Raw genomic sequence first — 15,685 nt, 5'->3', positions numbered from 1 at the left:
ACTTGCACAGCATAAGCCCCTTTCTTTAAACACTAACGCCTGAGATAGCTCCAAATTATGACTAGAATAAGAAAGAAGGCACTAAATAAATCTTTAGTGAATGAAAGAACGAATCTACTTCTGTCCTCTTAAACTGGTTAGGAAATATTAAAGACACAAAGTTCTTAAAACCGACTTCACACCCCTGGATAGATTGCTTAAAGTGTCCCTAATGGAGAATTAAATTCTTGTTCGATATGGTCCAAACACCCACATCCGTCTGAGTGTATGTCGACCTGAGGCTACGCAATTTAAAAGCAAGACCAGGGACTTTGTGGTTAGATGGACGTCAGTAGAAACTGTTTTGTCATATTTCCTGCTCTGTGAACTTACAATATTACGTTTAACATCTCTGAGCTTCAGTTTCTCTTTCAGCCAAATGGGATAAAACTCCCTAAGGAAAAGGATGGCGGTAAAGTTGTCAACTGGAATAATGCATAGAAAGCTCTCTAGACCATTTCCTTGTGAGTAGATTTAGGATCAACAAAGTTAATTCACTTCCCTTCTCTTGATTTTCTTTCATCTGAGTCATAAAGGCCACTATCAGCAAACATGTCACATATGGCAGTCTACTCAATACTATCCAATCTTGTTGTGCGTTAACCAGGATTATCACCACTCCCCAGGATATTTAGCTGTTGAGTTCTTTGGTTCATTAATTCTTGAATCGGTTTCATTCTGTCCATCTCCAATTACAAATTGATATCTTGTTTAAGGCTTCATTAACTCTTGCCTGATTGCAAGAGCCCAAACATTGCTTGTCTAACTTGATCCTATCCCTTCCAATCTGCTGCCAGCATTCTCTTTCTAAATTTGACCATGTGTTTTCCTGTTTTACATTTTCCTTTCTATAATATATGAGGTCTCCTATTTCTGAGCTCTCCCTATTTCTCAAGTTCCATGTCCTAGAATTTTTTCTATCCTGCACCCTACACTCCAGTCAAATCAATCTACTTCTAATGCTGCTTCATGACTCAACACTTTGGCAACTGTTATACCATCTACATAAAATGCTTTTATGCCTCGTTGATAAACTCCTCCAGAACACAACTCTAGTATTATCTCCCCACTGAAGACATTCCTGCAATCTCTTTAGAAGGTTAATAAAGATCTACACAGGACCATGTCAGTATAACATAGTGTTTAATTACTATGCATTGTGATCATTGATTTCCTTGTGTGTCTCTTTTGTGAGCCCATGAGTCAGAGACATGAGGTCAGAGATTATGTTTTAGTATTCCCACTGCCTGTCACAGTGCATGGATGTAGTAGGTGCTCAATAAATGTTAACTCATCTCCTTTACCTCTCTCCTTCTTACCCTCCAAATAATAAAAGATGGATTAAATTAATTTGTTTGGACTTTTAGTTCAATCATCTTAACTGAAACTTATACTTCATTTGTTAATGTAATGTCTAATATAATCTCTAAAAGTAGAGTAAATCTCTTTACCACAGAAAACAGAAACCTACACTTAAGAAGAAAAATAATTTGATTTTTTTGTGTGCTTGATGAATACTTCTGGTTTCTGTTTTCTTGATTACCATAATCCTATTTTGTGGCTTGTAACCTTGAGTCTTCCTTAAGTTTCTACATCACTTTGCTTCTTGCTACTTTACTTCCATATTTATATTCTTCTTGCTTTATATTTTATTGGCAAATGCCCATCGTATGCATACAACAGGAACAAAAAAACTAAGATAATGATGGAGATAAAAAGAATTACAATTTGCTATTAAAGACTCACAAAATTCTGAGTTTTAAAAGAAAAATAATGTTATATACTAAAATTCTAACACAATAGAGTTGCAGTTTGGGTCTCTAATTCAAAAGTTAGTACCTAAGATAAAAATTCTATATATTTAAAGCCACCTAAGAAAATTCTTGACTCATTCATATAATAGATAATATACATTATGTAATAAAGAATACGTGTGAAGTGCCCAAGAGTACAGTTAAATATCTTATGGAAAATGTCTCTTTAATTTTCCTCGTGGCCTTAAAAAAATACTTCACTAATTTTCCCCATCTTCAGGAGAGTCACCCTCAACCATCCAGACTTAATCTAATCACATCCTTATTAGAAATACTGCCTATACTTTATTGCTAAGATGGTATGAAATTTCACACTGTACATGCTGAAGAATATCTTGAAATAGAAATGAAACTATAGAGGGATTATTATCATTGTGTCTGAAAAAGAAATGAAATGACAAAAAGTTAGAAATAGGGAGAGAGAATAAATTCTACGGTCAGAGAACAAATTCATTCAAGCAACGTGGATTGAGCTCCTACCATCTGCTTGGCACCATTTCTGGGACTCAGGAAAATAAATTTCAAAAATTATCTGTCCTTCATGGGCAGTCAGGGAGAAACAGACAGACACCCAACAATTATTATGACATGACCCAAACTTTGTATTGTTCAAGAATATTCTGTCCAGGACCTTATTAATGAATTATTGAGCAAAGAGTCATGTCAAAATATAACATTATAAATTACCATTTTGTGAGGAGAAAAAAGACTTACAAATTTTTAAGATGGTAAGTTTGTTTTAAGGATAACAACAAAAAAAATAAAGTTCTACTTTTTCTCTAAAACTTTCTACACCCCAATTATGATCTACTTTCTAAACAGTACACAAAGCCTTGCTTTTATAGTTAGGATTGCCAGATTAAATACACGATGCTCAGTTAAATTTATATTTCAGATAAATGTTGTATAATTTTTTAGTATTAAGTATTCCCACATATTGCATGGGACATACTCGTACTAAAACTAATGCATTTTTTATCTGAAACTCAAATTTAACTGAGCATCCTGTATTTTTATTTACTAAATCTGGTAATCCTATTTATAGTGGTACTCGCCTATCATCAGATTCCCCACTTGAGCTTACTGTATGTAGTTTTAGTGGATGCCGTGGAGGGTACAATGGCTGAGGCACAGAGCGGCCAGCTTGCTTTGCGTTTACACCTGCCTTGTTTTTCAAGTTAGACCAGGCAACTCTGTTCCCAGATCTCCTTCCCAAACTGTTTCTGGTTTATCACAGAAGTAACTAAGTCTGACTTTTATCCTTTCCTCTTCCTGAAGAAAACAGTTTTTCTAAGGGGTGAAAATATCAGAAATGAAAAATGACTGAACTGTTCCAGAATCTTGAGGCTGTCAATACTTTATGCTTTTAAATAGTTGCCATGGTTCATCCCAGAAGCATCTGCATATTTCTGTGGTTTTTTTCATGGTGTGTAGTGAACTTTGATATCTTTGGGGAATGAAAGCGCTATCTGTGTGTGTGTGTGTGTGTGTGTGTGTGTGTGTGTGTGTGTGTGTGTGTATATATATATATATATATATATATTTAACAATGCAAGTTATTGTTATAAAATGTAGGCTGTTGTCAATTTCAGTTCCCTGCAATATGAAAAGAACAAAGCAGGCAGGAAGAGCAAGAGGATGATCTAATATGCCTACGCTAATAACGAAGCCAGCGTCCTAAATTAGCAATGGCAGCCCTCTTCTGCGGAGATTGTTTTTAACACCATAAGTAGACATTTAAAAAAACTGGATGGTGACAGGAAGACTACATTTTAAATTGTCAACCTTCATGATGTCCTTTTGAAGAATAGCAATTACATAACCAGGGAGCTTTATTTTGCATTTGAAAAAAATATGTATATAAAGCACTTTGCAGTGTTATGCAAGACTCAATATTCTGAATTCTTTGTAGAAATCACTGATTTTTTACTGTAATCTTTTTTCTCTTTATTACCCAATTATTAGTTAAGGTTGGCATCAATATTCAGTAACAAATACAGAATTACAACTATTCCATTATTGACAAATTTATTTTAAGAGGCTATTATCGACCATATGTCATTTCTCAATCATATTGAAAGTCCAGTTTGTAATATTCCAAGGGTCACACATTTTTTTCATCTTTATGGCATTGAAATAATTTGTTAATATTCTAACACTTTGTTAAACTTTTAAGTCACCTCCTCTTAGGCAAAGAGAGAGGGAAACGCTATCCAAAGTAATTTTATATCACCAAAATGTCATTTGGTCTTTTATTCTAATTCTCATCTCCTTTTGAAATAATTTTATATATAAAAAAAACAGTTTTTTAAAAATGCAGACTTAATTCCAAGAGAAACGCATTGTAAGTACCCTAAATAGTTAACGTATTTTCTAAATGAATGATTTAAAATAGCTATTATAGGAGAGGAAATGAGCTTAGGTTTCTAGTAATGACTTCTCTTCAAAATGAAATCTGTAAATCCCTGATCGCAATTCCAAATCCCTAAAGAACAGGCAGTTCTGGGACCAGGGCTCACTGACTTCACATCTAATAGTACCCAATGAGTAGTATGTTTTTTTATATATGTAATTTGGGACAATTTTCAGAATTTATAGTCCTGGAGACAATTTATGAATGAATTTCCTTTTTAAAGTACATTATTCTAGAAATCAACTTTTCCACCAAAATTGTAAGCAGAGCACATAGGAATCTGCAAGGCATGGATATATACACACAGAGGCATATGTATATGCACTTATATATGCATGCACACACATGCACAAAATATAAGTACCATTTTATTCATAAAAGCATAATGACTCAGCCTGTGATTGTTAATAAAAATGCATTTCTAACCATCAAATTTGAGTCTATTATTCTAAGTTAATTGCATTTGCCCTAAAGAGACTTACAGCTGGCTGTCAGCCTGTTTGTGTCAGTTTCATTTTATTCATCAGTCAATCTTGTCTCCTCTTCTTTTTACATCCATATATTGATCAAATAGATTTGTGAGCATACCTCCACAGCTTTCACAGCATTTAAAAAAATAAAAAACAATCTTGATATTATCATCAGATGCATTTGATTACTTCATTCATTTGTATGTTATCTTAATTGCTATTTCAGTAGCAAATAGATGCCCTTTTGACAGGCCCATAAGATTGCCATTAAATATAATAGATGCAGCTCACTCAAAAAGGCACTGAGCAAAAGTTAAACATGAAAAAGCCTACACTGCAGTGGTTGGTGGCATCTCTGCTTTTGAGTTGAGACAGAGGATACTCATCAGGGTAAAGTTATTTCTTTACTGGAGTGCATTACAGAGGAGAAAGCATATTGTTAAAATTCATCCTCAGAAGAGAATGTACTATTAGGTGGTGAATGGATTAAAGAAATAAATGGGCATCATGTTTCCATTTGAGCCAAAGAAAACCAGTGGGGGAAATAGAAGAACAGGGAGGTTAGGGTAGAAAAGTAGTTAAGGTGGAAAGTCGGAGAAGAATTAGAATCTTCCTTATGTGAGTCAAGTTGCATAGAGGGCAGATAAAAGGCATCACAGGGTGAGAAGATAATTAGCAAATCAGAAGCAAAGCAGTTAAAAGGTGACCCTTACCTCCTCTGTTACTCAGTCTAAGAAACTATAGACAATTATCACAGCATTTTCTCCAGGGATGTGTGATACAGTTCCTCCACATATCCTCCAAGACACAAAGCTTTCTCAGCACTGTCACTTGCAGTGCTTGAGTTCAGTGCTTTTTATGGAAATTCCTGTACATCATGGCAGCCTTGCCTTTCAACCTTGCTTTTGATCGCAGATTCTCAAATGGGGTGATTTTACACACTCCCCCAGGGAACATTAGGAACACCAAGAAACATTGTGGGAAGGTGCTGCTGGCATCTGGTGAGTAGAGGACAGGGAAACTGCCATATATCTGACCATGCAAAGGACAGCCCTCTCCCAAGATAAAGATTTACCCAGCCCCAAATGACAATTGTGCCGCAGTTAAGAAATCCTGCTTTAGATGGATGACTGAAATGTATTTAAAGCTAAAAAACAAAACCTACATCACAGTTCGGTGGCAGTGCAGTGAGTAAAATTTAAGCAACTCTGAGAGAGAGAGCTGTACAGCTGCTGCACACAGAATTTCACTCTCACCTATTAAATAGTACCATTCATTACCTGGACCCCAGGAACAGCTGAGCAAAAAACAACCCCAATTTTGAGGAGAACAAAGAAAAATGAAAAATCATTGCTTGATAGAAGACGTTTCAAAGACCTCCAAGACAAACCAACTGAAAAATCCCCAATAAAAAGACTCAGCAAGAAAATTGTGTTACGGCCCCTAATCCTCAACAGACCTTAACAAGATGTTCATGAGCCAACGACTCACGTCTGCAGAAGACAAAAGACATAGGAAACAACATAGTCCAGAGAAGAATTATCCATACGAGGCAGGAGAAAGATAAAACAGATTCCTCAACCTTACTATTAGAACTCCTGAAAAGAATAACCAGGAATGTGCTAAAAAACCATGTCACAATAACTGTTACATCTTTCTGCTCTTGGGAAATTAAGATTTAGTTTAGGCCGGGGGCAATATTTGTAAAACCTATTTTTTTTTTTTTTTGATGGATGCTTTTCACCCCACCTGACTAGACACCCCCGCCACAAAACCACTCCCTGGCACAGATGGCTAAGACATTTGCTTTTTCAAATACTCCATATTTCCACAGCCACCCACCAGACAAAAATTAGATTACCAATGCTTGTGTAAACTTTCCAATCTCTGACACAATAAGATTCCAGAAAATGTACATGCACAGCTATAAGCAGCATTATACATAATGCACTGTAATTCCAACAGACAAGTTGCTATCTTTGATAGATATACACATTTTCCATGCCAAACACATGAACGTCAATACATTTTTCTCAAGTTAAAATGGAAACCATTTAACAGATATAATGGGCACAATGACTTTCATTTTGCATTACTAATGCAGCAGAGAAGGAGGGAAGCTTTGGCAAGGATTGCAGTGAAACCAAAAAAAAAAAACAAAACCAGGCTATCACTGTTGCCCAGGCTATTACCTTCAAGCATGTTCATGGAACCCAAGGGCCACAAAAACTTCATGTTCTGCAAAGTCCAATTCCACATAATCAAATTTGATTATGAGAAGAAAGTAAAAAATGGACACAATCATGTTCACACTTTTGCAAAAAGATCAAGAGCATTACTGTGTGTTTTCCCCCATTCCTGAAGAGATGTTATTTATCGTCGCCAACTTAATCTCACGGGAGATTAATTTGAGGTAAATGAATTAAATGATGTATCATGTAAAAGAGAGTCAGGAAAATAATCCAGGAACCCAAATCCACACTCTCCGCTTTCACCACTGGAACTATATATTCGCCAAGACTCCTTTTCATCACTCATATAAAAATGTCAAAAACAGCAATACACATCAATGGTCCTTACCCTTACCTCAGCTCTTTCCAGCACCTAAGATAGTTACTTCAGTAATTGCATACTGAAGATTTTTTTTCTTTTGGTGCTATTTACTAGATTTAGGCAATACATTTTAAAGCCCTAAACAAATGTTATTTTTTGTTTTGTTTCTAGGGTTTTGTGCACAGGATTATTGGAACCAGGCAGGACTCACTTCAAAGCCGCTCTGCACTCCTTACGAACTGAGTGAGCTTGGGCAAATTATTTTATCAGAGTTTCAGTTTCTCCATCTATAATTTGGGTATAACAAAAATAAAGATCTTAACAATTCCTAACATAAAGCTCATTACATGTTAGCCATAATCATTCTTTCCATTATATTTACAAAGGGGATATAAACATCTTTAGTATAAGACTCCAAAATAGTTGGTGAAACTATCTCAATATGTAAATGCACTTTTAGAGACAGACTTAAGGAGCCAACTGGAGGAAGAGCATGAGAACTCCTTCATTATTTTTTGTCAGGAGTTCCAGCCATGATTTGCCTTTCTCTGATTGTATTTTTGCCCTTAGAAAATAAAAACACATCTCTACTTAGTGAACTTTTCTAAGTGGAAATATGACAATATTCAGGAAGATCAGACCTAGCGATTCTTCCAAAATATGTCTACTCACAGCAACTGTTGACTGTTCTGGCTAATGTGCCATAGGTGGTACCTCATCTAAGTACAGAAGTCATATCATCACAGTCCAAGGGCTAAAAACGCCATGACAGCAAATGGGTTACAAAGTGCAAAAAATGGTTGATACAAAAAAATGAAGAATATCTTTGACTGTGAAAGGTTAGGATGAATTAGTAAACTATTAACTTGGCTCATTTTTCAAATGAGGAGTCAACTTTTATGAGAAATGTTCCGTGTTATCCAACTGCTTATCAAGATCCTTACTCTGTCACCTTACAGAATTATTACTAAAATTTTTTGAACAAGACATATTTTTTGAAGTATCTTAATTGTTAAATTACAGTGATGTGCCCTGGAGTATGAAAATAATTCAAAATTTTAGCTTGTTTTGGTCTTCCCATGCAGAAAACACTTTTCAAAATGAGGGGCTTCTAAGATGCGCCATGCTTACCCAATGAAAAATAAACCAGATAGGCTTGATAGTCAGCAGTAGAAAGAGAAACAAATTAAGTACTTACAATTAAAGCTTGAGGAATGAAAGAATTCACACTTTCTTAGAGCTATTATTTCAGACAGTCTGGTGTCAGAATGAAAAGCCAACCAGTGCATCTGTTTATATTGCCAAGGATTTTCACAGTAAGAAGGGCTAGGAAACACATATTTTTTAATTGGGGTCCAAATTCCAAAGAACACCAAAAAATAGTATGTCAAAAATATATGTTCTTGTGATTTGTATTGTCCAATGTCTAAACAAAGACAAAAAATTATGTTTCTTCTCCTTCACAAACACAAGTGAAAGGATGAAAAAAAAAAAAGTAATTCTGTTGCTTTGGCCACAGACTCCTTTTTTTGTTATCCTGCTTGCTTCTGGCTTAGCTACTGCTTTTCTTTCCCAGGATGAAATAATATAGGAAAGCCGATTAAGGAAGGCTTCATTCATACAGAAGGTTCACCAGGCTTCTCAGTCATGAAGCCTTAAAAGCTGAATTACAATGGCCACCTAAAATGACTGTTTTACACGTTAAAATACATCATCCATTTTTCAAATCTGCTTATCTTAACTCTGCTTATCTTAAGCTTTGAATTAAAAGAAAGTCTTCTTCAAAGTCCACGCTGATACATAGAAGTTTGTAGTACTCAAATCTGCTAACCTACTTTTACTTCTCACCTGCAAACTGAGAGGTATTTTCTGCAATTTCAAAGATAACTCTTGTTCAGTTGGATGGGGCGGGGGGGAGGGGGATAAATAAAAAAAAAATAGTAGTCTGCACATAAAAGTGAATAAACTTCATTCCTTCATTTATTTATTCAACAAATATTAATTGATCATCTACTATTTCCCAGACATTGGGCTTGTTGTTGGGGGTTACTGAGTTGAACAAGACATCTCTGCATCTAACACACAATCATAACACAGGCGATGGGATCTCTAATAGGGGAAGTACAAGGTTCTAGTGAAGTACCTACCAAGAGGAGAGTGCTGAAACAGACTGGAGAGATGATCAAGTTTCACATCTTTTATTTGACCAAGCAGGAAAATAAGATGTAAAAACGCTGAGCTCCATGATCAGAGCTCTTTAGTAAAAAAAACAAAAAACAAACAAACAAACAAACAAAAAAACAATCAAACAAACAAAAGAATTTGGAGTTCTTGTCACCAAATTCAAGTCTCATATTCTCTAAATAGCAATATACTTCTTCCCAGAAAGTGGTTGTTTTTCCTCCCGAAACAATAATTACCAAGCCATGAATGTCAAGACAGTTGACTAAATGTTGAGAACAGAACATAAAGCTAATATTCATTCCAGTTACATGGCATCATGGATGGTGGAGAGGGAGGTTTTAGAAGTCACAGTCAACTGAATTCTAATTTCAAATCTACTATACCTAACCAGCTAGGTAATATTGGGCAAGAATGGAACTCTGAAAATCATTTGGATTACTAAAAATATTTCAAATTAGGATCACAATATGACAGGTGTAAATTTCATGAAATAGTTTAATTGAGTAGGTACTCAATATATGTAAATTCCTGCCCCCTCTTTCCCCTGACATAAATAGAACTGATGAAAGACCAGGTCAGCAGAAATCACATCTCAGCTTTTACTTCGTACGTCATTTTATTATGAGATCCAGCCTTCAACTTTAAGCCATTTTTATATAATCAGTTTTGGCATACCTTCACAAAATAAAACATTTCTACTCTGTGAACATTTCAGGAGTTAGAAAGCAGAGACTAAACAATTAAATTTAGAGAATTTCTTTCTTTCTTTCTTTCCTTCCTTCCTTCCTTCCTTCCTTCCTTCCTTCCTTCTTTCCTTCCTTCCTTCCTTCCTTCCTTCCTTCCTTCCTTCCTTTCAGGGAGTTTCATCAGTATGTGTCCTCTCAGAAAAGATGGGAAGGATACAGAATCAGAAGAAATATTTAAAATTAATTAAACCTCTCTCTATGTAATTCTGCAAGTCTCTTTCCATAGATCATAGAAACCCAACTAGCTTAGGTAAAGGGAATGTGTAGGTTCTCATACCTAGGATATCCTGGAGTAGACAAGCTTCAGCAATGAGTAAATCCAGAGATCTAAAGGGTAAATTCAGTGCCCTGCCTTTACCTCCTCTACTTGGCTGTTTGAACCCCCTTTGTGGCTTTAGACTTTTTACACATGGCAGGAAAGATGGCTTCCGTCAGTCACAAGACTACGTTATCTTTCTATCTCACAAAAGAGGAAAGGACCCTCATCTCAGCATGCTAATCTCAAGCATCAGGAAACGCCCTGATTGGTACTACCTGATTCTCATAACCATTAACAAAAAAGCACGGCTGGAAATAGAGGACTCAGGGTACCCTGTCTGTACGCATTGAGCAGGGGTGCAAGGTCATTCCACTCGAGCTGTATAGAACAGATCATCCACTGGAAAGTATGGTTCTCTTTCCTGAAAAAGGGGGGAAAGAGATCCTAGAAAGGAAAAACCAACAAATAGTGAATATTTGTGCAAATAATTCTTTTTAATTTCCCTTATTTTAGGATTTTCCAGTTCAATTCAAAATCCTCTTGGAGATCCTGGTAGGTACATCCCTATTTCTTTGTAATAGCTTCCTATATTGACTGATGGGCACTTTGAGTGCAATATGATAAGGGAAGAACTCCACCTTTGTCCACATTCACAATACAGGTCCATAGCGCTGGCATACAGTCATAAAACACCTACATTATTCAAGGTATGTTGAGATTCATTTTTGCCTTGAAGGTGCTTATTACTTATCTTTGCATACATATTAGATATTTTTAAGGTTAAAATGATGTACTCCTTTATGCAGTACCTGGTTCATAGTCTGTCCTACGTAGGACCGACCCTGTGCTTAACGCTGTGGGGTACAAAAACCTCGGTCTCTGTCCTCAAAGGATTGGAGAGGAAGAGTAAGATCACTTTAAGCTGGAGTTGACATAGAAGACTCCAAGTGCAAGTTCCCATCAGCTGCGTTTTGGAGATAAGTAGAAGTTTCACTGTAAGGAATAGATGAACAGCCTGCACAACAGAATGGGAGAAAAACCAGAATTCTACACCAAAGAAGTCAGGGACGAAGTTGTGGGCCTGACTAGCCATGTATCAAGGAGGCGGGAAACTGATTGCAGATCATTGATTTGATGATTAGAAAGTCACGTGCTCATTTGTGTATTTACTCAACAAATATTTATTAAGCATGCCTACAGAGGGAGGATAGAGTGAAGAAAATTAGACTGAAAATACAGGGAAAGGGGATGACGGTGAATAAAGACACATCTTGTGGCTGGTGAAAGAGATAGAGATGTAAACTCCTGATGCAGAAGTTTATCTTTAAAAGGAGGAAGGCCCCTTCTCTTCCGATGGCGAATAGAAGAAAATGTACAGAAACAGATATTTTGCAGTAAAATGCAATCAGAGGAAACTGGACCAAGAAGATTTTATTTGTACCCTGTGGACAGTGGCTCACATCCCTGGTTACACATTAGAATCATCTTGGCAGTTGTTGCAAATTATGCACAGACTGCACTCCAGACCAATTAAATCAGAAAAAATTTCAGATTTCTTCAGGCTGAGGATGTCCAAGGCAGGCTTTAAAGAGAAGATGACAAGATTTGACTAGGTGAGGAAAAGGAGAGGCATTACATGTGAGAACAACTTGAGCAAAATCTGAAAACTTAGGAGCCAATGAGGAAGTTAATTTAAATAAAACAAAAGAAACAAGGAAGAAGTGTGGAAGAAAACAGAAAGGCTGGTCTGTAGGAAGACCACAAGGGATGTTTATAAATTTCCAAAATGCTGCAGAATAGATATATGTATTTCCCATTTTTTATGACCATAAACTGTACCAAATTTAGGTACCTTACCAGTACTGTATTTCCAGTCCCAACAAAATCCCTTGTACGGTTAGTAGATGTTCAATAAACATCCGTTGAACAAATAGCTTAATAAATAAACAAATGTATAACTCAGATATCAGCCCAGCACTCTCTTCAAGTGTCTAGGACCCCTGAGAAAAGTGGAATTGTCTCAGGCCCGATCCTAAGTCACTCATTGCAAATACTTTTCCACGGCTCACTCAGCTCTACCTGGACCTCAGCTGGCTTCATTGGCTATGACTCCAATAAATCTCTTCCTTCTTACTACCATCAATAATAGATTTTTACTAAAGTATGAAAAAAGTCAGAAAACAATGGGAAGAAGGGCTTTGTCATCAAAGCACCAGCTAGCAAATGATTTAAAATTAGATATTAGATAACCACACTGTTAGTTGTGTCACTTGGCCGTTCTAATTGGCCATGATTCCATGCTGAGACCTTTCTTCCTGCCATTTTGCTGCATGCCTATTTCCTTCAAGCTTTGCCAGTATTACCCAAACCACACATTTCAGCTTTTTCTTAGCTAGAGCAATTTAACAATGATTATCTCCTATACCAGGGCTTAGGGAAAACTCACTTTTAGTACCAGAAATGATTTTTGCCAAACAAAAGGTCAGATATTAACCCCATCCCTTTCAGGGCCACAAACTTTTATAGCCAATTATGGTTTCAAATGTCAATTTTTTTTTCTTCTCTCTACACAAAAGAATGAATCACCCAGGGAAGACAAGTGGAAAACCTCCAATCCAATAACCAGTGAGGCCCCATGAGGGAACATTCGCATGGGACGTCCACAAAACAATATGTATTCATATTATTGTTGTGTCTAACCCATATCCCCCCATTAGGGACTCTCAGAATCACTGTCTTTGTCTTAGAATGTCATCACTGTATCGTCACATGAGTGGTGGTGTGAATACAGTGGACGCTCGACACACGTGTACTAATCATGAGGATAAAGGGTAAAGATGAGATGCTCTCTGAGATTTTATACCTTATAATAATAGTGGTAATAATAGCTACTTTGTATGTCCCAAGCTGTTGAAAAGCATTAACATTTCACATGGTGCCCATCCTGAGAAAGCAGATCAATATTTATTCTTTCAAGTGTGTCGACTATACAGCTGGGACACCTCTAGGTGAAAGCATCACCCTGCCAGTGTCAGCCTCAGAACTTGGAAATAGCATCTCCCAGTTCATTATGTCAGAATAATCAAGTGACCCTGGCCAGTTGAACATATTCATTAATGGTTAGAGGGGAACGGGGTGGAAGGAGCAGACAAGAAGGCTCTGGGAGCTTAGAGTGCTAAAGAGCCGACAAGAGAACAGGACTATTATTTAGTTCTGGAAGGGAAAAAGACACACACACACACACACACACACACACACACACACACACACACACCCCATAGCAGGCCTGTTTAGTCCTTCCAGAGGAGAATTTATTTTGTGACTTCTGGTCCAAGTAATTTCATTGCCACTGAGGGAAAGTAGTGAGGACCCCCCTCTTTTCTCTCTCTCTCACTAATTAAGCAAATGAACCTTAATTAATAACTAACTAGAAAAAGACTGCAAGATTTAGTTAAGCAGCATCAAAATGACCATCGCCAGAGATAATCATCCAGAGCAACTAACGAGTCACTCAGACCATACTTCCGGAATTTGGCTCTTTTATTCCGTCAGTTGGAAGAGTGTGACACGGTGATACAATTTAGAAGGGTTATCTTTAGGAGCTTTCACTCAGAAGGCGGTGGGAGCTCTGGGGTAGGGCTGAGCTCAGGGAAAGCGAAAGAAGGTAAGTTTGCCGTGACAGCTGGATCCCAGAGAGAGGCGGCTGGCTGCTCCTGTAGCAGGCCCGCCAGGGTGGGTGAGGCGAGCAGGAGCCCTCGCTTGCGCAAACGAGGGAACTAAAGTGAGCAGCAATGTTAAAAGAACAATTACCGTCCTGTGCACCGCTGGCTGTTGGTACTGCTGTTTCCTTCAATAAAACCCCTTCCACTTGCCAATTGGAGCCTGCCAGGCAATAACATTTTTCATGCACGATACACATACTAAAATGTCCCTGTGTGTTTTTAATACATTTACAGTTGATAACAATGGGGCTGTTTTGTCAGGAAAGGTAAAAAAGTATTTATTCCAAATGCAGAGCAATGGCAAGACAGGACATCCCAGTGCAGCAGTGCTTCCTGGCTGCTGTCCCCTTGTAAGCGTCACACCAGCTCCTACGAGCCGGGAAAAGGGGCAAAAGGTGACCAGGCTGTGGTACTTTTATTCAAATTGAAGTTTACTTTTTTAATTAAGACCTTTGTTCAGACAAGCAAGGTACAGTGGGCATGCAGCATCCTCATATTTAAGTGTATCTTCGACCATTGCATCTAAGTTATTATTATTATTTTTTTTCATCATGGAGCATTGTCTTCAAACTTCAAGTAGGAGGAAGGAATGGGATAAATTGTTCCATAGATAAACCACTACTTAGAAGAGGTATCCACCAAAAAACTAGAATCTTTGACTCATAAATTACAGCTGGCTGTTATCATAGGTCAATTTCTACCACCCAATTTCAAGAGAGATTTCTGTTGTTATTCAAATATCCATTTGGCTAGTTTTAAAAGGTGTGGATAGATGAGTCATCTATTATTTACCTAATGGTAACAATAAGTTGGTAGAGGTTTTGAGAACCAACTAATAGTTCTAGTGATCAAAAATAAGGGTTTGCTACCAACTCACAAATAAACACATATTTTTATGACAGCACATACTGCTAAAAGAATTTCTGTTGTTATACTGGAGGTAAAATGGATCTCCTATATTATTCTACAGATTAAAGGGAACTTTACTAAATATAGTTCTTAAATTATATTTACCTTCTTGAAAGAAATAATATGAGATATTAGTTGTTCAACATATACTATGGTACCTACCAGTGGGAGACGATATAGAGTTAAGTAGACGGCTCTCTCGTCTAAAATGGAATCAAACCCTATTGTTAATTCTATGATCTTAAGTAAATGTCTACAATTTTCTGAGCCCCAATTACTTAAACACTATAGTGGAGATACTAGTAATAGTGCCTACCTCATGGCATTTCTTATAGGGTAAAATTAGATAATAAATATATTGTACTTTGCATAAATCCTGAAATTCAATAAATAGTAAATATTCTTATTATTTTTCTATAATAAAACTGAGAACTATTTATTGCTTAATTCACATTTGAGTGGTATTCCATATTATGATATTATTAGCCAGATTTATTAACAGTAGCTGCTGTGAAAAATAACCCCCAAGTTTCCATGGCAAATTAATAAAAGTTCATTCCTGGCTACCCAAAGCTC

General features: G+C 36.8%; 1 protein-coding gene across 1 annotated transcript in view; it reads left to right on the top strand.

Annotated features, from left to right (window-relative positions):
- Positions 1 to 15,685, top strand: part of MDFIC2 (MyoD family inhibitor domain containing 2) — a 122,655-nt gene that overhangs the window by 72,247 nt on the left and 34,723 nt on the right. Inside the window, exon 3 of the mRNA XM_088798536.1 lies at positions 10,992 to 11,030. Within this exon, the coding sequence (XP_088654662.1) occupies positions 10,992 to 11,030 (39 nt within the window). The remainder of the gene's footprint in view (positions 1 to 10,991; positions 11,031 to 15,685) is intronic.

Source organism: Rhinolophus sinicus, chromosome 5 (assembly GCF_057876585.1).
Source record: "Rhinolophus sinicus isolate RSI-liver-muscle chromosome 5, RSI-T2T, whole genome shotgun sequence".
Taxonomy (NCBI): Eukaryota; Metazoa; Chordata; class Mammalia; order Chiroptera; family Rhinolophidae; genus Rhinolophus; species Rhinolophus sinicus.
Note: the sequence above shows the minus strand (reverse complement) of the source record. Positions and strands in the feature narration are given on the sequence as shown.